Here is a 22,772-nt window from a genome sequence, read left to right as displayed (position 1 = left end):
AATAGGGTAAAAATGTAGGTCAGAAAACAGACAATAGTATTCATCATATATAATGTATTATAATAATTTATTACAAATTAAATTCCACTAGCAGATAAATTAAGTATCTTTCCTCATTTGTCATCTGCAACATTCAAGTGCATGTTATTCTTACTCATTATCCATTATAATTATTATCCAGTAGTCATTCTGAAATGGTTAGTTCTTCCAGTCTCTTCTTCCATCTATATCTGTATGGATATACGTATATAAATAGAGGAGACAGAGGAGGGGAAGGAAAAGTAAAGAAGAATATTAAAAAGGAGGAGAGAGATGGAGACACAGATGAAAGGAAATATGCTGTAAAGGATGGAGGAAGGAAATAGGAGATATGAAATGGATCTAACAGGTGAGAAGAAGAGGAAAGGGAAATGAGGGAGTGAGGTCGAGAAATAAAATGAGGCTGGGTATTTTAAGAGGGACCATGTAGGCTACAACATTAAACATAAATGCTACAGTTTGATACCTTGCAACATACATTGATATTATTATTAAAAGCAAAAATCTTATCAGTCCTGTTCTCTAATTTATCCTTGATATGAAAGGTTTCAGGAGCACAGCTGTGGTACAGTTGTTGTTCATTGTGGTGCTTTAGCGCCACCTGCAGGACATTTCAGGAAACAGCGCCTCTTTCAAGGAGCGCTTGTTTTGCTCCAGCGGCCCAAACGGCAAACTGTTGCTCAACTCGTGTAACGTTGCTACGGTGTAAAAGTCCACAGCTGCTGTCAGAGACGTCTAACCGGACCTGTCGTACGACCATCGCTCGGTGAGGTAGCGCTGTGTGTGAGTGTGACCTCCGTGTCCCGGAGGTTACCTGCTCCTCCGGGCGCCGGAGTCAAAAACCTCCCAGACAGCTGAGCGTCACGTGACGTGACGTGTAAGCAGCATGGCGGCGCTGAGCTGAGATAGCAACTGTACCGGACTGACACCGATAGCCTGGCTCGCGTTAGCTTTTCCTCGTCACCTGCTCGCTCGCAGGGCCAGGCCGAAGATGACGGCCTGAGAGAGGAGCCATAACAAACACAGAGAGATGCAGCAGCAACAACAGAGGCCACCGCAGCAGCAGCAGCAGCAGCAGCAGCAGCAGCAGCAGCACTACTCGCAGTCCAAGGCAGAAAACAGTAAAACCAAGAGCATGTTTCTGTCCAGGGCGCTGGAGAAAATCCTGGCGGACAAGGAGGTGAAGAGGAGCCAGCACAGCCAGCTGCGGAAAGCCTGTCAGGTGGCGCTCGGTATGTGGGTTTGTTTTGGCTGCTGTTATGACCGAGCCCCGTGTGTCTTTTATACGTGTCTCGAGCTGAAACGTTCAGGTCGTGTCTGGTTTTTCACCAGGACACACAGGAGCTAGCCTGCGAGCTAACGACAGCGTTAGCATCTGAGTGGCCTCCGTCCGTCTGTGGGGCTCACAGACAGGTAGTGTTAGCCGGATGTTGTTTGGGCATCACTCTACACTGTAATGTTCATTAGGAGATGTTAACACCCTGCCACCACAACCACAACAACAATAACAACACAACGCCACCGACGTCGGCAGCCGCTAACCAAGCTAATTAGGTAGCTGTCGTTAGCCAGCTAGCAGGTTGGTTAGTTAGTTAGGGCTCGGTTAGCTCGCTAAACAGACCAATCCCTGTGTTGTACGTAGCACTGTCACCCGGCCAGACAGCCAGGTCCTGCTCTGCACCCATGCACGTACACACACACACACACACACACACACACACACACACACACACACACACACACACACTGGGTATCTAACTCCAGGATACTCTGACGTTCTTGCTTTTCCATTCAACAAAGTCCCGGATAGTGTTACACGCACGCACACACACTAGTCTCTCCACTTCATTGTGGTATTGCTGTTTATATTTCAGCTCACACTGCCCTGCCCATTTGTGTGCAACCACCTCCTTGTCATATTGCTGTAGCTTTAGTTACAGACAGCTGTCAGTGTCTTGTATTGCATTGTTTCTCTGCTGGATAGAAGCATTTGTCAAATAGTGGTCTGATACCTGATCAGGTTGAATTAATTGTTTAAGTTGGGGTGATGTTTTCGCCTGGGGGGTGAGGAAGTCAGCCTGTCTCACTCCTCCTGATGCAGGCCATTGAAGGATTGGCAAACAAAGAGGTTGTGTTTGCTTTGTTATTGAGTCAATTAAACAGTTAAAACTGTTGAACCGCAAAACTGACTGCAAAGTAATAACTGCCACTGAGAGGCGGGCAAACAGGTTGGTGTGTGTTTGAGCTGCTGGCCTGGCCTGCTCTCCGTCCATGTTTGTCAGGGACACTCTCTCATTATTCATGTTGCTCCTTTTGCACTCCTCACCCCGCTAATGTGGATTACTTTAGTGGTTATCTCATTGTCACACTGTCTGGTATAGTGGTAAACTGTACGCAAGCTTCTTGGATATCTCATTTCCCTCCCACTGGTACAAACTCGTGGTAGAAAGTTGTCCTGCTGTGGATCGCAGGCCTTTCCATGATGAATTAGGCATGCAGTAGTTTTTTTTTTTTTTTTTTTTACAGTGAATACCATTCTATATAAAGGCTCAGTTCTGATTCATACAACATGGAGAAACGGATTAAGTTAATATGCTGTACAGTGTGTGTGTGTATATATATATATCTGATGATTACTTAAAATCTATTATATCTGCGATTGGGACATTTCTGTGAATATTTCACAAGCTGATTTCCCCTGTTGTCCTGTAACATGGGGAGTTCATGGAAGTCGACTCCAGCAGTGTTCACTACCATATTGTGTGTTATTTTAATCGATTTGGTTGGTCACATCTGGCTGCTCATGCCATTACTCACTGTGCAGCCAGGCTGCTATACCAGGTAGCTAATATAAGAAGTGTGTGTGTGTGTGTTTGAGTGTGATAGCTCTCGACAGATCGATGTAGGATGAAAAATTGTTAAGAAAGGAGAATTGATATACAGTAGGAGAAGAGTTTAGATGGGGGGAGGTGGAGGTGGAGGAGATCTGCTAAGTTGAGCCATATTTAATTAGCGAGAACGCATTAGTTAAATCCTGCTTTGTATAGTGTAGGAGAGTTAGACAAAAAGAAAAAACCTGTCTTACTGTTGTCAGTTTTCTGATTAGCCCTGTAACCCACTCATTTAGTGTCAAATCATGTCACACTGCAGTGAGCTGCACGGGTCAAAGTTCAAACTTCTCTGACATTTAATCTCCTGTGTCTCTCTTCATAGATGAAATCAAGGCAGAGCTTGAAAAACAAAAGTAAGTATTGTTACGCACACACACACTCTTTTCAATGAATGAATGAATGCCTAGCAGTAGATTCAAGGTTTTTTTTTCTTCCCTCATCTCTTGTGACGAAGCGGAGGTAAGATTTGCCCTGAAGCAGTCTGCAGTAAACTCCGGCTGCTCACTGTGATTTGCGACTAAGGTGATTTACTGCTTTTATAGCTGCTACTTTGGAGTATATCAGCAGCGGTTCAAACGGCCTACAGATGATACGTCTGCTGCTACGGGCAGGCAGGCATCTAAATGGCATCTAACGTCATGGTGCATTTCTGAGGGTTAAAAGCAAAACTTCAGTGCTCTGTTAGATCCAGCACCACGACAATGAAGATGTTTCACACAGCACTGGATTTATTAACATCCTCCATTAGAGTTGCCATTAAGTTTCAATCTGACTTTTCCCCTCCGCTCAGCTGTTCTGCTCAACCCTGCAGGGATGGAACGGTGGTCCCGCCCAGAGCCAACTACATCGAGGCCGACAAGTATGTGCTGCCCTTCGAGCTGGCCTGTCAGTCCAAATCCCCCCGGATAGTCAGCACCTCTTTGGACTGTCTGCAGGTTAATATTCAAGACCACACACACACACACACACACACACACACACACACACACACACTGGGATATCCACATGTTTTCAGTTAATTACTTTCAATAGCTTTTTTTCCCTTTGTGACTGTTTCGCAGAGTTATTCCTGGTTGTATTATCCACCTGGATGTGAACGGGGCGAGGCTTTGAAATCTTGCTACACCTGCTTTACATGTCAGACATGCCCCTAGAACAATAACTTAACATTCCACACAAACACACACACACACACACACACAAACATACTGTTTACTGTATTTCTTAAGTAGCTTGTGGATCAGCTACACTCAGTGGTTACTCACACGTCCATTCAGCCTGGTGTTGATGGAAAGAAAATTAAATCATGGAACGAGAACACACGCACATAAACAAACTGCACTTCATTTTCAGTATTTTATTTTTGAATGCTTATTTGCCTCATTTTAATTGTCTCACTGCTACAATTTGTAGTCTTTAAATGTTTTAATCATGGTTTATTTTATGATTACATTATTGATAGTGTACTGTCTCTACCGTGGTGAACTATTCAAATCCTGCCTCAAAACACGTGTCTTTAAGTTGGTATATAAAGTCTGAATGGTTTCCTTTCTTTATTTCATAGTGATTTTTACAGTGTAAACATGTTTTGCATTAGCCCTGATGATGTCATCAGGGTTATTCTTGTTTGGGTGTGAGGACCATAATTTCTTATTAAGTGTGTGTCACAAACTGGTGGCAGGAAGTTTTATGACTTGGACATTTCACAAGACCACGCTAATGAATAATGCAGTTCTTAAAGTTGCATTGTGGGAAATGTAGTGGTTTGAGGGGCTTGATCTCAGGGTTCCTAAGCTAGTATGGAAAAGTATGGAAAATGGAAGCTATTGTATGGAAATATATTTATCTTAATACTTATTTGGTTTTGGTCCTATGTGAAGTCATTTGGGTCAGTTATTTTGTATGCGCTATTGCATCTCCTGGAAATTATTTGGTGACATAATGGCATACAGATTCAGAATAATGAAAACACACGATTTATTGCATAATTTATTTACATGATACACATCATCTAATTACTCAAATGTCACAAATTATTTGAATTTTTTTTACCGAGCAGTCTGGAAAAAATATGGAATTTTGAAATTTCAAATGTGTAGGAAGCCTGTGCATATTCTCATTTGTCCAGGTCATAGTATCTCAAAGGAGGTTAAATCGAAAGCAACTGGACTTACTTATTTGTCTGGGAAGACGTTTCTGTTTTTTTTTGTTTTTTTATCCATCTCAGTTCCTATTCTGGGGCATTGAAGTGCACTGCAACAATTTCTGGAGTGTCGCTCGAAAAAAAATCTTGTTCAGCTTTGATCAAATAAAAACTAAATAACACCTGTAAGATGTAGAACAATTAACCACAATACGCTGCTTAAATGAACCCTGAACCCACACTTACTTCAGAACAAACAGAACCAAACGTGTGCGGTGAAGCCTGCCTCTGCTGCTCTCACCTGTGCTCTGTCTCCCTGTGGTAGAAACTGATTGCGTACGGCCACATCACAGGCAACGCCCCGGACAGCAGAACCCCAGGAAAGAGGCTGATCGACCGGCTGGTGGAGACCATCTGCAACTGCTTCCAGGGCCCCCAGACTGACGAGGGAGTCCAGCTACAGATCATCAAGGTGAGCCCGGCAGCACTCTGTACATCTGGCAGCCTTCACATCCTCCAGCTGTCAGTGCTGTTGTTTATTTGAGACCTAGTTAGGGCCAAGGCCCCGCATGTTGTGTTCATTTAGACTTTATCATCAAGTTATCATAGGACAAATGGCTAGAGATCTGGATCACCAGTCACCAATGTGTTTATATCAACTCATTAACTTATTCTTTTTTGTTCCTTTCATGCTCATTATTTCCCATTTCCCAATCCCTTTACTAGCGTATTATGTTTCATGGGGATTGTTTACCTTCTTTTGATAATTCTGAGCATCCCTGGTAACCACCTTATCCCTGTGTTTAACATCACAACACTATGAACTGTGGGTTATTCCATGGGTAAACTCAGCAGAAATGTGGATTTGCTGAAAATGTGCATTTAGGGCCTAAAACGTCTGTGAAAGAGTTTTCATGCACTTGAGGATTATCACAATGGGGCAGCCTGAAGCCCTCATGGACTGACCAAGAACATGTCTCAAAGTCAGTGGACAATTTGCTCTGACTGGGACACTCTCTATACTTCAGAGAGGTGTCAGTCACGGTTCACAGTCATGGAGGAAATGAGCGTTATACTGTATCTGCTCTCAAGTGAGGAAGATCAAAAACCACCGTACTGAATATGCAAAGAAAACTAGATCACATTGTCAGGCACTTAAATTGGCCTTTAATATTCTGTCACTTCTGTTGCAAATCCACCTTTCTCTAGACCACGCTAATGACAAACCACCAGTTCTGTGAATGTGGCCTTTGGTTCAACCAATGAATGATCACTCCCTTCACTTATCTTATTGAATCTAGAAAAGCTTCAAGTTTCACACCTCTGTTTTCATGTAGAACTTCTCTTTTACATTTAAGAAAGGGGCTCAACAGGCTTCTTTGTGTGTGGTGGTTATGATTCACAGCTGCTGTGTGTTTCCTCATAGTTAATGAAACACACATCCTGGTTGACTGTAAAGGGCAAAGTCTTACCTGAAGGAAACGCAACATTATCACTGTTGACAGAAGATTTACAGGACAGATTAGGAACATCAGTTTGGCTTACATTCACCACCGAAGGACATGTGAATGTCAGTGCAGTCAATTTACACTGAACTTGAAAACAACATGATATTTAAATGAGTTTGCCTTGCAGGCATTGTTGTAATAACTTTGGCTCCTTTTCATTTGAAAATGCTAATCAACCTTTCTCAGCAACATTAAAATGGCAACAGAGCGGAGCCGCAGCAGAGTATAAGAAGCGTATGTCTGCGGCTTCGTCGTGCTCCACAAGTAGGGAAGTCGAGTGGTGATTCAGCAGGTGCAGCGGCTGCGTCTTCCTCACAAGAACATCCTGTGCGATAACTCTCCACTTCCCCTTTTTTTTCTCTCCCGTCCAGGCGCTGCTCACTGCAGTGACCTCGCCGCACATCGAGATCCACGAGGGCACGGTGCTGCTCACCGTCAGGACCTGCTACAACATCTACCTGGCCAGCCGCAACCTCATCAACCAGACCACGGCGAAGGCCACGCTCACACAGATGCTCAATGTCATCTTCACACGCATGGAAAACCAGGCTGTTAGTGTAACCTCGTCCTCTCTGCCGCGTTACATCAATCCATACTGCTGCTTAGTGCTTTTCAATGACTGCGTCTTCCCCTACATGCTGCAGGGAACTAGGATTCGATACAACTGATTTCAAAATATACGTTTTCTGTCAAGCAATGTAGTTGAAAAGAGATTTTTTTTTGGACTGCACAAAGGCAACGACTAGATGCTTTATGAGGCGTGTGTGAATGTCACAGCCTGGCTCCTTTACAACACCTACGATACTAATGTTTGCCAAGAAAATATTGTAAAGCCAGACACTTCCACAGTATGAGGCGTTTGCACAACCTCTGCATGTGATTGATGACACATATAGTAAACATTTAGCCTCAGGCAGCAGCCAGTCACAGTAATTAGCCTGTGCTAATTATTTAATATCAGCTGCAAAGATGCAGACTTGCAGCCGAAAGCCATTTGTCATTATGATCCATTTTCAGCAACAGCCACCACAACACATTATGACGAATGCCGCAACACACAAGGTTCATTTTCAATCCACAGTGGCAAAACCACCTGGCCAGCCAACTCTAACAAATGGATAAATTGAATGCGAACGCACTGCTTTCCCATTCAATCCAGCCCATAAATCACAACCACAGCAACGAAAGGAATCACCCCTGAATTTAAAGAGGAACTATGCAACATTTTTAGCTTAACTATGCTACATTTGTACCTTAAACAACTTCTGAGTAACTGTGATGGTTAAATAAATTGTTCCAGGGAGAATGGAGGCTCTCTGTCTGCCACCTAGCGTCTCTTGGCCGAAAATCAACTTTGCAAGATCAGAGCCTCCGACCCGGTGTCCCAGCTCTCGTCTCTGCGCACTGCAACAAACGCGCCCTGTAACCCATAATCTCTCGTTTATGACAGATAAGACTACACAAATGTACACATCGTAACGTGTACATGATAAATAATGTTATCCATCACTCCATGAATTTCTTTCTCGACGGCTTGATTGTAAACAAATGCACATGACCAGGAAGAGGGTTAGCAACACAGCGGAAAACCGTCCGGACTTGCATAGTTCCCCTTTAAGATATGAATAGTTTGTGTTATAATGAGCTAATTTATCTTCAGATTCTACCTGATATGTGCGAATCAAACAGTTCAATTCCTTTGTGTAAAACACATTATCGACACGGCTTCTCCTCTTCTCATAATGTCCCGCCTTCACAGGCTCTGGAGGCTCAGGAGCAGGAGAAGGAGCGGCTGAGACTCCCCCAGCAGAACCCGTCTCCTGTCCCTGGTAATCGGAGGTCCGGCTCCCCCTGGTCTGATCGGACGCCCACCCCAGATCCCCAGAGCTCCCCGTCCCCGGCAGCAAGTACACCGGACCTCACCAACACAAACACCAACACCAGCTCCACCCCCCCACCGCCAGCCCCTGACCTTGACCAGGAGCAACCGCCAGACACGCCATCAATCAATGGAGAACCTGAGACCGGCAGCGCTCCAGTTAACGGAGGAACAGAGCCAGTCACACCATCAAGTGGTATGTTCACGCCTTCAATCTAAAGTCCAGCTCTTTGTAGTTGTTTGGCTTCTTATTCTATATCAAAAGTCTGAATCTTCATCATTCTTCATACTCAGTTTTTGAAGATGACGGTGTAGAGGTGCCTCCGACATCACAGCTCGCTGAGGAGGGGGACAAACCAGGGAGCTATGAGAATCCAGCAGGGTCGGTGACGACTGAAGGCGAGGAGGCGGAGCAGCAGCCGACACAGCCTCACAGCGAAACAGGTCAGGACTCAACTGCCTACGTTGGCTCCTCTTCTTCTGCCAAATGTCACTACACTTGCAGGGTTCCCACGCGTCCTGGAAAATCTGGAAAACCTGGAACATGGTTTACCAATTTCTCTATTTGACTCTTTCAGATCCTTGAGGATTTCTTTTCTAAAGAAGTGCTGAGTGAGAAAACTAGCGACATTTAAAAAAAAGAAAATTACACAGATACATACACATACGTACTTATACCCACACAAATATATTCCAAATAATAATAATAGTACTATAAAGAAAAAACAAAAACAAAGCACAAGCAGACAAACAAAACTAGCGACACTGAGTTGATGAGTGTTTCCAATATTGGACCGCGAGCATGAGGGTTTTCTCTCCTCTGCTGAGTGACTGATCAGCAGAGGGCTGTAGTGGGCGTGTTTTAAAAACAAAAACATGTTTACGTTGTTATGATGAATTTGTCATAATTTCTAAACATGTACGATATAATTTCGTAGATAAGTTGGAGCTATAGACTGCACATCTTTAAATCAGACTTCTGGGAGAGAGAATGAGAGAGAGGAATAAACACAGAAACAAACTGGTTAAATGTACAAAATAAGGTACGAGTGACGAAAGCATGAATGGGACGGGGGATGTATTAGTGTATGAGGTGATAACATGTCTGTCATGCTGTAGCAGCTGAAAATTACCTGGAAATGTCCTGGGAAATGATTTAAGGAAAGAGTGGGAACTTGTGAACAACAATATTTCTCCTCTGTGGTTCTGACCTGTGAAATGTCCACCATGGCCTCTCCTGCAGCAGAGGAGCATCCATCCCATCCTGCCACCGAGCAGACAGAGGTGTCTCCCCCCAGAGTCAGCACAGAGGGCCAGCAGATGAACGGCATCATCGAGGACCGCTCCTCAGTCTCCTCCACAGACATGCTGGTGAGCAGCGTTACGTACAGACAGAAAGATCTGCCAGTTTACCTCAGGTTAGGTCAAGGAGGAGTCACTGCACATCACCGTCTCTGCCTACCTTTACTATTGTATCGTAGAATGTGGCTCTTGTCGCCTAGCAACCTAACCATCGCTCAGCTTTTATTTCCACAAATACATGAGGTTTTAGGCCTCGTAGAGCTCTCTAGGCCACTGTAGCCAAGACTGAAGTTGAAGATTTCTGATTGTTCGAGAGTTTTGCCAACTCTGATGATGGAAAAGCTGTGAGAAGCTTTTCTGCTGTCAGACTTTTGATAAACGAGGTGAAATGAGAACTATTTAAATGGAGCATGTTTATTCTGCTGGCATGAGTATTTAGCCACATACAGTAGAGCCAAAGGAAACATCAAGCTCCCATCAGTACGGAGGCGTCCTGCCACAGAAACACTTCTCAGGCTTGGCACTTCAAAGGTCTTGCCATCAGGTGTGCTGTATCAAGTGAAACTGACTTTGGTCTTCTGTCTCAGGACGCCGAGGCCCTGCAGGGAGCCCACAACGCCGCTCGCTTCTCTCACATCCTGCAGAAAGACGCTTTCCTGGTGTTTCGCTCACTGTGCAAACTCTCCATGAAGCCCCTCGCCGATGGACCTCCAGACCCAAAGTGAGCACCTGACCTGACACTTACTAATTTCTACGTCATGGCAGTCAGTCATCCTTTTTTTTACATCACATGATGATATAACACAGAACATGGATCCTAAATTATCTATTTAGTTTGGCAAAATAAACACAGCTGCCTTCAGCTCATGCACACCGCTTCATTTCAGTCTCGGCGGGTTAATTTGCCCTTTTCCATCCCAGTGTGCCCCTGTCATCTCTGGTTACTGTAACATTAGACCCTTGGCCAGCCACAGTGAATAGGCCAGAGTAAACTGAGCTAAGGATCAAGCTCACAGAGAATTCAGTCTGTCCTAGATACCACGCTGAGACACTATTATACCCAAGTATTGTTTGCTCTCCTCAACTCACGGTAAACTGTGGAAGGTTATTTATAGAAAGGGCATGAAAGCACATTAATTCCGACTGAGCATGCAGCCATACAGGCCTCTTTAAAGGGATAGTTCAACATTTTAGCAAATTGGCCCATTGCCATAATCCCTATAGTTTTAGGAGTAGGTTCGTTACCTTTAATTGTCAGTGTAAAATGTTTTTAGAACAGCGGAGCAGAGCCATGAGCTGCTCAGAGCTATGCTACTGTACGGAGGCTAATGGGATTTCTTGGTTTCCCTCATCAAACTCACCAAAGACACAATCCAAAAACTTAAAAACGCTCTAGTGGACAAGTTGTGACCTGCACATTCACCACGCTATGAGATAATAACGGAACGTTAAGAGACAAGAGTTGTTTGTGAGATAAATTCATGCAAAACCGCTGATGCACCTTCCTGTCGAGGGCAGTTTTTCGGCAAGCAAAACAATTCTGTCTCGCAACGTTCTGTTATTATCTCATAGTGTGGTGAATGTGCAGGTCATAACTTGTCCTCGAGAGCGTTTTGGAGTTGTTGAATCGTGTATTTGATGAGTTTGATGAAGGAAACCAAGAAATCCCATTAGCCTCCGGTGAGAACGCACCTTTAGCCTCGCTAGCTCTGAGCAGCTCACGGCTCTGCTCCGCCATTCTAAAAATAGCTTGCACCGACAATTAAAGGTAACAAACCTACTCCTAAAACTATAGGGATTATGGCAATGGGCCAATTTGACAAAATGTTGAACTATCCCTTTTATGTGTTTGTGGGTTTCTTTATATTCACACTTGAGGCTGTCACTGATACCAATGTAACCGCTCTCCTCTGCAGGTCGCACGAGTTGCGGTCCAAGATCGTCTCCCTGCAGCTGCTGCTCTCTGTGCTGCAGGGCGCAGGTCCGGTGTTCCGCACCCATGAAATGTTCGTCAATGCCATCAAACAGTATTTGTGCGTGGCGCTGTCCAAAAACGGCGTCTCCTCGGTGCCCGAGGTGTTCGAGCTCTCTCTGGCCATCTTCCTCACCCTGCTCTCCCACTTCAAGGTCCACCTGAAGATGCAGATTGAGGTACAGAATCAGTGCCGCCTGAGTGGGAAGATGACATTTAAAAAAAAAAAACAGAACATTTAGACTGGAAGAGCTCATTTGGTTTAAATATCACACTTACATCTGACAGTTTTCTTCTTTTCTTTACCTTGACTCAGGTGTTTTTTCGGGAGATTTTTCTGACCATCCTGGAGACATCGACCAGCTCCTTTGAGCACAAGTGGATGGTTATCCAAACGCTAACACGTATCTGTGCAGGTATCAATCCACTCACATGAGTTTCCCATCAGAGCCAAACCAAGAAATAAATTATAAGCAATAAAACCCACAAATAACACTAAAACTCTTGTCAGACATGGAATACATGTCTCTGTTATTGTGATGGCTTCTTGTTACAGAGACACCAGCTACTTTAACCTTACTCTTACAGCTTTGTTTAGACATGACAGTTTATTCATAGACGGAGACAAGTGCTTGCACAATATACAGCACCGTCTGCTTATTTCATAATGTCTGACAGTGGAGAAGCACAGAATAAAAAGACAATGGGACTCCTGTTTAACACTTGTTTACTTTACTTTAAAACTTGGTAGTCCACCCTGTTGTTTCTAAAATAATTTAATTATCCGGTAACATCTAAAAATTGTCCTGCTTTCTGAAGGATGCTCTGTTTTGTAACACGTTCCCCTCCCATCAGATGCTCAGTGCGTGGTCGACATCTACGTGAACTACGACTGCGACTTGAACGCCGCCAACATCTTTGAGCGACTGGTCAACGACCTGTCTAAGATCGCTCAGGGCCGGAGCGGTCAGGAGCTGGGGATGACTCCTCTGCAGGTACACACTCAGGATTCAGGATTCAGCCTCACTCTGATGCTTCTTTCTAGTATAAACAACACAGCAGCATAAGTTTTGAATTGCATCGACACCAATATGTTTTCATTTTAAAACGGCATTTTCAAACAAAAAAACCCATCTCTGTCCAGACAAGTGCTTTATCTCCATATCAAATGATCTCAGTCCAGACCGTTACATCTGCAGACACACATACCTGAGCAATCACGCACACTGGGCATGCTCAAGCTGGTGCAAACTGGAAGCAGATTGTCTTCTCTACAGTTGATTAGCTGCAAGAAAAATATTACCAATGGAAAAACGGCAAAGTCAGCTGCCAGCCGACCAGATACCAACATACCTCCAGAGTTTTCAACCTAAAATGCAACTGACATTGTTTCTAAAAGTCTGATTTCATTGCTCTAGAAGACAAAACAAAAACAGTTTGGGTGTATTCTCATAACCACTGACCACATTACCTACTTGTAACGTGGTCAGTGTTGAGACAGGACCCTTCTGATGCTGCGGATATGCATGACATCCTCAATTTTCTATGTTGCCTCTCCCTCTTTTTCATTAATTAACATAAATAGTCAGATAAATATGACAACTTTTTATTTACATAAGATAAAATAGAAAATATAATTTAAATGTATTTCCACAATGCAGCAGCTTCCTTGGAGTCTGAGCACACAAAGAAAAGGCATAGCCTACTTAAAGGTGCACTTGTTAATTTCTCAAAAAGTTTTGAGTTTAAAAAACATAACAGCATCGATTCAGAATCGTCCCATTAAGAATCTCGATGCATCTTTAAAAAGATTATTTTCGGCACCTCTACTAACACTATAATTGTGTGTGTGTGAGTGTATGTTACGGTGAATGAACTTGTGTACGTGTACTATGATTTCCGCAGGAGCTGAGTTTACGTAAAAAAGGTTTGGAGTGTCTGGTCTCCATCCTCAAATGTATGGTGGAGTGGAGCAAGGACATGTACGTCAATCCCAACCTTCAAGCCAACCTGGGTGAGTGTGAAGTGGACAGTAAATACAGTGGGGAAAATAAGCATTTATCCCCTGCTGATTTTTTGCTCTTATTTCACTCGATCAGATGTAAATTAATGTAGAACCTTTATATGATTATATTATTTCTGGATGTTTTGTTGATATTCTGTCTGTCTCTGTTAGAATAAACTAACCATAAAAACTATACACCCACATTTCTTTGTGGGGGAGCAAACTTACAAAATCAGCAGGGGATCAAATACTTATTTTCCCCATTGCATGTGAGCAGCACACAGGAGGATGTATTTCATGTAATGTAATCATTGTGCATGTGTGTCTATGTGATGTGCTTGCAGGCCAGGAGCATCCGTCTGACAGTGAGGGAGCAGAGCTGAAGCTCCCGGAGCAGCTGGTGGGACGTAGGGACAGCATCAGCTCGCTGGACTCCACCGTCTCCTCCAGCGTCCCCGGTTCCCACCCGGACCACCCGGAGCAGTACGAGGTCATCAAACAGCAGAAGGACATCATTGAGCACGGCATCGAACTGTGAGCCCCTCTGTCTTTGTCCGCCTGGTTGGGATTCGCATCAGGATTAGTTAGGATCAGGATTTATTGACAGAACAGTCCCTCAGCGTGGAGGATTTGCACTTTTACACCGTTTCTCGTTCTAGAGAAACTGAACATGGATCTTTCTCTCTGCTCTTTCTATAGCTTCAACAAGAAGCCGAAGCGGGGCGTCCAGTACCTACAGGACCAGGGCATGCTGGGCGTCACAGCTGAGGACATCGCACAGTTCTTACACCAAGAGGACAGACTGGACACGGTGAGGTTCTGATTTACATCCCACTCTGCTCTCAGACAGTTAAAACAGTTCATTCAGGTTAGTAATCCTCCAACCACTTGTCCTGTGCGCCCACAGACCCAGGTGGGAGAGTTTCTGGGAGAGAACATCAAGTTCAACAAAGAGGTGATGTACTGTTACGTGGACCAGCTGGACTTCTGTGGGCGGGACTTTGTCTCTGCGCTCCGAGCGTTTCTGGAGGGCTTCAGGCTGCCGGGAGAGGCCCAGAAGATCGACAGGCTGATGGAGAAGTTTGCTGCTCGCTACCTGGAGTGTAACCAGGGGTAAGGCTTCACCTTTATAAGTGAAACATTTGTATGGACTTACAGAGGTTTATTAATAATTCTCAACAACATACCACTTCATTTTCTAACTGTTGCTCTGATGTACGTCTTGTTCTGCAGACAGACTCTGTTTGCCAGCGCAGACACTGCCTACGTGCTGGCCTACTCCATCATTATGCTCACCACAGACCTGCACAGCCCTCAGGTGAGAGCTTTGTGGTGTTTTATGTCCTGTCACCATCATTACCACATCATCATTATGTGGGCCATTGTCTAATGGAGGAGGCTGCTGTGTCTCATGTCTCTGGAATAGTTACTAAGCATTTACAAAATTTCTTCAGGCACTGGCGTCACCTTATACTGTTGGTTTAACATTCCTCTTATGGCTTTTAAAGCACTTCATGACCCAGAACTATATTTTTGAATTAATTGCCGCTAATCGACATGCTGATGCTGACTTCTGTCTGATGACCTTAGACCTGCAAAATTAGAATCTTCTTTAAAGGGACAACGAGGAGTTTTGGAAAGCGAAGTGTTCCCACATTACCATGAGCCTCCGCGCGCACGGTGAAATTCTTGGACCGGCACAAGACGGACGTCTTGCCAAGAATGTTTTCATTAATCAAGAATGAAAGTCGGAGGTTCAAAGACGATCAGATACCGTCGTAGTTCCGACCATAAACGGTGATTCGGCGGCATTATTCCCATGACCCGCCGGGCAGCGTCTGGGAAACCGAAAGTAAGAAACGCTGGTCGGCTCGCCCAGCATTTCCACCACTAACAATAATAACAAAATAACGATAGAGACAAAATGATATATTTATCGAAAATGGACCTATTAACAAGTGTGGGTAACGGCGATTCATCCACATTAATATGAGACTTTTTTATAACCAAATACAAACTTCTCGTTGTTTTGCTTCTGAATACATTTCTTTCACATAGCTTTTGATCAGTCTCCTTTATTTATATGTATTATTTTATAATTTTATCCTTTTGAAGCACCTTGTAATCTCTGATTCTGATCCTAACTTTTCTAATGATATTTTTTGAAGTCACAACAAAGTTCTTTCCAGATCAAACGGAAGAAAAGCAACATAGCAGTTTTGCTTTTCTTACATTTGATCTGGAAAGAGCACAAAATGTGTGTTTTACACCCGATCAGACCAAAAACAAGCTGTCTACATTAGTGGGGGTGTGTTGTATCAGGTGTTGATGAAATGTGACCCAGGAATGGCAAATCCATGAGCTTTGATACTGTACCTGTCGGATGTGGCGGCTTTTAACACTCTGAGAGTGGCAGCATCTTACAGCTCAGGATTATCATCATAGTGAAGGTAAATTCATTCTTTGCAGCAGCTTCAGTGAGATAAACAGTCAGACTGACCACAGCAGCAGTTTCCTCTGTCTGCCCTTTTGCTGCTCACCGCTGTGTTGCTTTACCTGAGCCCTCTGTGTTGGCTGCACACACAGGCCTGTATCCGACTCCACGCTGCTCCTCGCTAATAGCCGCTGCACCTGATTTATCTCTGCTGACACGCGACTGTGACAGAGGAAACCGCGTCTGAAATTTAAAGTCGGAGAAAAAGCAGGTGTGAAATATTTCACACTGTGACACACAGACAGACTTACGGCAGGAAAGAACAATGAGAGAGGACAACAAAGAGAAAGATGGGAACACGGCATCACGCAGTAAAAGTGGCAGTGACTCCTCCTGATTCTGATTATGTGTTTTCCTGCCTTTTAATGGCTCAACATGTCCAGTCCTGACAATGTGACACCCACTGATGCCTGACAAGTGTGTGTGTTTTTCTTAATTCACACATATGCAATGCTCGAATAATAGGAAAATGTTTTTTTCCCCACTGCATCACAATCTCCCACCTCTTTTTATAAATCACCAACTCTTGTCTCTACATTTTGTCTATACATGTAGGTGAAGAACAAGATGACAAAGGAGCAATACATCAAGATGAACCGTGGCATCAACGACAGCAAGGACCTGCCCGAAGAGTATCTGTCTTCTATATACGACGAGATCGCAGGCAAGAAGATCGCCATGAAGGAGAGCAAGGAGTTTTCAATCACCCCCAAGTCCACCAAGCAGAGTGAGAGCTTACACTTGACACAACTACAACTCAGACTGTAGGCTTGTCACGATACCAGAATTTCAGTAGTCAATACCAATACAGGTAAATTTCCACGATTGTCGATACTTATTTGATACCACAATTAAAAACAAAACAAAAAAAACTAACCCATGTACTTCTAAATTCGTTAGGGTGCTCTTAAAAAACAAAACAAAAAAAACCCCTTGTGCTTCTAAACTCGTTAGGCTACTTTATTAAAAAAAGAAAACAGAAAAAAACGATTTAACATCAAACTTTATTGTATTTAAGCTCCACTGTGCTTCAACAACTGCTCACACTGCACAGAATTTAAAGAGCATTTTTTGCGTGTCGGCATTGACTTTGTACCGAAGTATCGGTTCTTGTGACAACCCTATAAGACTGTTCTTTCTGATACTATTCACTATTTGCTTAAAACTCACAACCGTGTCCTCCCTGCAGGCGTGGCCAGCGAGAAGCAGCGGCGTCTGCTGTACAACATGGAGATGGAGCAGATGGCGAAGACAGCTAAAGCTCTAATGGAGGCCGTCAGCCACGCTCAGGCCCCCTTCTTCAGCGCGACACACCTGGAGCACGTCAGGCCCATGTTCAAGGTTTGGCGTCAGAAACTTTAGCTCTTCATTTTCAGAAAAACAACCAAAGAGGAGTCAAAGACAGTGGTTCCAATGTCTTGTCTTCTTCCAGCTGGCGTGGACGCCCCTGCTGGCAGCGTTCAGCGTGGGACTGCAGGACTGTGACGACCCAGAGGTGGCCTCGCTCTGTCTGGAGGGCATCCGATGTGCCATCAGGATCGCCTGCATCTTCAGCATGCAGGTCTGCTGACGTTTATCACACAGAATAAGCCAGATGTTTTCACACGACACGCTCCTGTGTTTCATTCTAGTTGCTTTTACTTGTTAAATGGACTCTGCGTTTAGACTGTGTTGTGTCTGGCCTTTGTGTCTGTAGTTGGAGCGAGATGCGTACGTCCAGGCCTTGGCCAGGTTCACCCTGCTGACGGCCAGTTCCAGCATCACAGAGATGAAGCAGAAGAACATCGACACCATCAAGACCCTGATTACTGTCGCCCACACGGATGGAAACTACCTGGGCAACTCCTGGCACGAGGTGAAAATTAATTTTATTCAACCTCAGAAATTTTGGATAGAGCTTAGAATACCTGCACTTGTAAATGTTTGCATCTTAAAAATGGGAGAAGATGAAAAAAACTGTCCCCCCCCTCACAAATGGTAGAGAGAAAATTCTTAAATACTAAGTTCACATTTTATTTTGAATCGTCTTACAGTAAGAGTACTATCAATTGTTAATTGATCCCAACTGGCCAAATAATGATCAGAGATGATCCTTAGAGTGATGCATTCCCTATATATGTTTTTTATTCACAATAATTCAATACAAAATATAACAAAAATATTCAGCTCAAATCACTACCCTCCCTGTATTAATTAGGAATTGACTGATCAGATTTTGATAATAAAAGTGCTCATTTATGATCACAGTTAAGAGGATGTTTGAATTATGAACACTTTTCTGTCTGTGTTGTAGATTCTGCGGTGCATCAGTCAGCTGGAGCTGGCCCAGTTGATCGGCACAGGGGTGAAGACGCGCTACATCTCAGGGGTGGTTCGGGACAAGGAGGCCGGCATCAAGGGCTTACCCTCGGGAACGGAGGAGTTCATGCCCTTGGGGCTGGGTACGACACATGTTGAATTCTAGCTGTAAAGAAACTGCACTCAGAAACAATGACAATGGTTTTTCTTACATATTACCACATTTATATCAAACAGCACTGAAGCGTTGTTCAGTGTGCTGTTAAATTTGGTGTGTGTGACTGTAAACTGTGTGTTTTGGTGTTGCAGGTAACCTGGTGGGAAGTCAGGACAAGAGACAGATGGCTCACATCCAGGAGTCAGTGGGAGAGACCAGCTCTCAGAGTGTAGTAGTAGCTGTGGACAGGTGAGACAGACCAGACAGAACAATAATAGAATATTCAATTAGAGCTGCCCCCGACCAAAGAGTTTCTTGGTCCACCAGTAGTTGTCATTTAGGGCCATTTGTCATCTAATATATAATATATATAATTCCAGGGCTGAGATAGAATGTTCAGTAATATTGTAACAGTTTGCTGCATTACAGAGAAATACAAAGCAGTAATAATATCTCTAAATGATCCCAGATTTTAGATTTCAAGAGTGGCTATAGCGTGTTGTCTTAGAGGACAGGAAAGGAGAATTAAAAAACAAACAAAAAAAAACTTACAATGAGTGTGTGTCACGACTTCCTGTATCTGGCCTTTTAAATTAAAAGCCCTCTAACCTTTCATACACACTTCAGTCATATAGATTTTGACTTGGCCCCAAATGTTTTATTTAGTCGACTAATGACTTCTTGATCAACTAACGCTTGGTGGACTATTTGGGGGCAGACCTATGATCAATGCGTGATCTATAATTTGTGTTTCATGATGAAGAAAGCGTTGTTTCCCTCCAAACATTAAAGCTGGGTTTTACATTCACAGGATCTTCACTGGCTCCACCAGACTAGATGGAAATGCCATTGGTGAGTGTGTCTTTCTTTGCTCCTGCCATCACTGTCTCTGTGCATCCTAAAGTGTAGGAAAAGTCATTCACCGTGTCGCTGTTTTAAATGTCTCCTCCAGTGGACTTTGTGCGGTGGTTGTGTGCTGTGTCCATGGACGAGCTGGCCTCGGCGCACCAGCCCAGGATGTTCAGCTTGCAGAAGATTGTGGAAATCTCCTACTACAACATGAACCGCATCAGGCTGCAGTGGTCTCGAATCTGGCAGGTCATAGGAGACCACTTCAACAAGGTCGGTAAACTGGCGTTTTGTAAAATGCCTCACAAGAAAATCCTTCATTGTGCTTCATCCCCATGTGTTTTAATGGGGTGTGGTGTGGCGTCGGGACAGGGTGTTCCTGTGGTAGCTCTCCCTGCTGCTCTTTCCACTCTGATGTACCAAAGTAGAACATGTTTTGAGCATGAAGTTGCACGTTCACATTTTAACAGTGTGTTCAGGTGCCCCTCAGCACGTTGGATTAGTTTTTATCTCCTGCCTGTCTGTTTCATCCTTGTTTTTATCAGCAGCAGCAGGAGGGCGTTTATCACTCTGTACCCTGCCTGCCCAGCATGGGACGGCAGGCGCACAAAGTCAGCCCAGAGCTAGTTAGCACAGCAGAGCATGTAGTGTTTTTGGTGTCAGATTTTTCCCTCAGGAGCTGATCTACACACACACACACACACACAAAAACAGAGCTAAAAGAGTGCTAAGAGTGCACATTTGGCAACCGGAGCCAACTCCATATGATTAATGATGCTGCTCAGTAGGAGCCTGATATTTTAATTAGTAGCTGATATATCATCAATTTTATTTATGTTAGCATTATGTTAATAGGTTGTTGTGGTGCAAGTGGGTGGCTGAAGAAAGAAAAATCAACTAATGCAAAACCATGATGATTATTTTCATAAAACAGTGTGAATTTAATGTATGATTTATTCATCTTGACTTCTGTGTTATATACAGGTGGGCTGTAACCCCAATGAAGATGTAGCCATCTTTGCCGTGGACTCACTGAGACAACTCTCCATGAAGTTCTTGGAGAAAGGAGAATTGGCCAATTTCCGCTTCCAGAAAGACTTCCTGCGGCCGTTTGAGCACATCATGAAGAAGAACAGGTAGACGATGGTTTATTATGGGCGGGCAAGGTGGGACATCTTAAAGAAACAAAGTGACAGGATTATATACACGTGGATTTTGATGTTATCCACTGTGTTTACAGGTCCCCCACTATCAGAGACATGGTGATCAGGTGTGTGGCTCAGATGGTTAACTCTCAAGCAGCCAACATCCGCTCTGGTTGGAAGAACATCTTCTCAGTGTTTCATCAGGCTGCCTCCGACCACGACGAGACCATAGTGGAGCTGGCCTTCCAGACCACCGGCCACATCGTCAGTGAGTATGGCTGCAGCTGTTTCCTAGTGGCAAAACCCACTAACAGAATCTGTGCTGTGTGACGATGGGATGGATCCTCGGTTCTGCAAACAACTGAACCAAACAGCAAATGAAATCAGCGACTCTCATCTGACTCTCTGTCCATTTTTTTTCCCATCACTTTCTCCTCAGTGAACACTTTCCAGCAGCACTTTGCAGCCGCTATAGACTCGTTTCAAGACGCTGTCAAGTGCTTGTCGGAGTTTGTGTGCAACGCAGCCTTCCCTGACACCAGCATGGAGGCCATCAGGCTCATCCGACACTGTGCTAAATACGTCTCAGAAAGGCCACAGGTGGGTACAGCTGACCCGTAACAGCTCTGTGTTACAAAGTATCGACAGTTGTCCAGATTGAGCTATGATGTAACACACCTTTTGGTTGTGTCTCCGAGCAGGCTCTGAGGGAATACACCAGCGATGACATGAACGTCGCCCCTGGAGACCGGGTGTGGGTTCGTGGCTGGTTTCCTATTCTGTTTGAGCTTTCTTGTATCATCAACCGCTGCAAACTGGACGTCCGGACCAGGTACAGAACAGCTCAGTGTGGTGGAGAGGAAGATGTGGATCAAACAGTGTTAGATGGAAGATAAAGTGTAGATTTTTATTTCTTTAGGTATTATGTTTTATACCTAGGGAATTTGAAATGATTAGCTGATTGATTAGTATCATCAACAGAGCGTAAATCTGCTACTATTTTGATCAGGAGTTAATTGTGTCATTTGATTTTATAGAGACTTTAAATTTTTTTTTTTCTTTTATTTCACACAGTTCAGTGGGTATTTCATTGGCTAAATGCTTAAAAACATTATTGACAGGTTAATCAACAATGTTGATCATTAGTTGATTATTCAACTAGAAATCGTTGGCAGCTTAATACAAATAGTACACATTTACTAAAGTCTATATAGTCACACATATTTAAAATGTTTTACGCCTGAATGTACACCTGCAACAAAGTCCATGTATTTTAATGCCTAAATAATTAGTGTTATACCTTTAGTTATCTCGAGTGCACTCAAGCACCTGTTACTAGTCTGGCTCCAGGCCATTCAGATATTTATACACTGGACCTGCCACGAAACATTTAGCCCCATTATCAGTGTTTAACCAAGCACAAAGTGTAATAGAGTGTAATAATGATTGTCTTTAAAAAGATGATCTCACTGAAAGATTCAGGGCTAAAGCTTCTCACTGGTGTTGTTGTGCCTGCTCTCTTCCTGCTGGCTGCTGAGCTTTAATGCAACAAGTCTGATGTCTCAACTGTTTTGTCTTTGCCTCTGGCAGAGGTCTCACGGTCATGTTTGAGATCATGAAGAGTTACGGCCACACCTTCGAGAAGCACTGGTGGCACGACCTCTTCAGAATCGTCTTCCGCATCTTTGACAACATGAAGCTCCCCGAGCAGCAGACAGAGGTCAGAGGGCATTGGTTGTGTTGTTTTTTTTTTGACAAGCCACTTGATCGTTTTAAGGACATTGACCTGTGTGACATGCAGAGCCTGGAGACGTGCGCTGACATACAGAATGAAAAAAGTAGATGAGTTTTTAAAACCTCCTCGTTCCTTCTTTCCTCCAGAAAACAGAGTGGATGACAACAACGTGTAACCACGCACTGTACGCCATCTGTGACGTCTTCACCCAGTTTTATGAGCCACTCAGTGAGATCCTGCTGGTTGACATTTTCACACAGCTACAGTGGTGTGTGAGACAAGGTGGGTGTTCACATTACGCCGACTGGTAAATCAGAGTGCTCACAATTCAAGCTCTTAAATCACGGATGTAACA

At 43.9% G+C, this 22,772-nt stretch overlaps 1 protein-coding gene across 2 annotated transcripts in view; it reads left to right on the top strand.

Annotated features, from left to right (window-relative positions):
- Positions 1-679: 679 nt before the first annotated feature.
- arfgef2 (ADP-ribosylation factor guanine nucleotide-exchange factor 2 (brefeldin A-inhibited)) overlaps positions 680-22,772 on the top strand; it is a 29,014-nt gene continuing 6,921 nt past the window's right edge. The window contains exons 1-31 of one of the 2 annotated variants that reach the window (XM_085781076.1): positions 680-1,271; positions 3,253-3,283; positions 3,742-3,865; positions 5,399-5,545; positions 6,953-7,132; positions 8,341-8,656; positions 8,755-8,904; positions 9,704-9,831; positions 10,350-10,483; positions 11,679-11,913; positions 12,051-12,150; positions 12,590-12,729; positions 13,640-13,748; positions 14,084-14,273; positions 14,439-14,550; positions 14,647-14,852; positions 14,973-15,057; positions 16,789-16,960; positions 17,423-17,574; positions 17,666-17,794; positions 17,930-18,088; positions 18,527-18,674; positions 18,841-18,937; positions 19,500-19,540; positions 19,641-19,810; positions 20,522-20,673; positions 20,778-20,950; positions 21,122-21,282; positions 21,384-21,514; positions 22,273-22,402; positions 22,564-22,699. In XM_085781076.1, coding sequence (XP_085637202.1) covers positions 1,070-1,271; positions 3,253-3,283; positions 3,742-3,865; positions 5,399-5,545; positions 6,953-7,132; positions 8,341-8,656; positions 8,755-8,904; positions 9,704-9,831; positions 10,350-10,483; positions 11,679-11,913; positions 12,051-12,150; positions 12,590-12,729; positions 13,640-13,748; positions 14,084-14,273; positions 14,439-14,550; positions 14,647-14,852; positions 14,973-15,057; positions 16,789-16,960; positions 17,423-17,574; positions 17,666-17,794; positions 17,930-18,088; positions 18,527-18,674; positions 18,841-18,937; positions 19,500-19,540; positions 19,641-19,810; positions 20,522-20,673; positions 20,778-20,950; positions 21,122-21,282; positions 21,384-21,514; positions 22,273-22,402; positions 22,564-22,699 — 4,540 coding nt within the window. In that variant the 5' untranslated portion in view covers positions 680-1,069. The remainder of the gene's footprint in view (positions 1,272-3,252; positions 3,284-3,741; positions 3,866-5,398; positions 5,546-6,952; positions 7,133-8,340; positions 8,657-8,754; positions 8,905-9,703; positions 9,832-10,349; positions 10,484-11,678; positions 11,914-12,050; positions 12,151-12,589; positions 12,730-13,639; positions 13,749-14,083; positions 14,274-14,438; positions 14,551-14,646; positions 14,853-14,972; positions 15,058-16,788; positions 16,961-17,422; positions 17,575-17,665; positions 17,795-17,929; positions 18,089-18,526; positions 18,675-18,840; positions 18,938-19,499; positions 19,541-19,640; positions 19,811-20,521; positions 20,674-20,777; positions 20,951-21,121; positions 21,283-21,383; positions 21,515-22,272; positions 22,403-22,563; positions 22,700-22,772) is intronic. The other variant, XM_085781077.1, reaches the window with a different exon arrangement.

The sequence above is a fragment of the Trachurus japonicus genome, chromosome 7, assembly GCF_045865225.1.
Source record: "Trachurus japonicus isolate A0001 chromosome 7, Traja_1.0".
Classification (NCBI taxonomy): Eukaryota; Metazoa; Chordata; class Actinopteri; order Carangiformes; family Carangidae; genus Trachurus; species Trachurus japonicus.
This window is presented reverse-complemented; position numbering and strand designations above follow the sequence as displayed.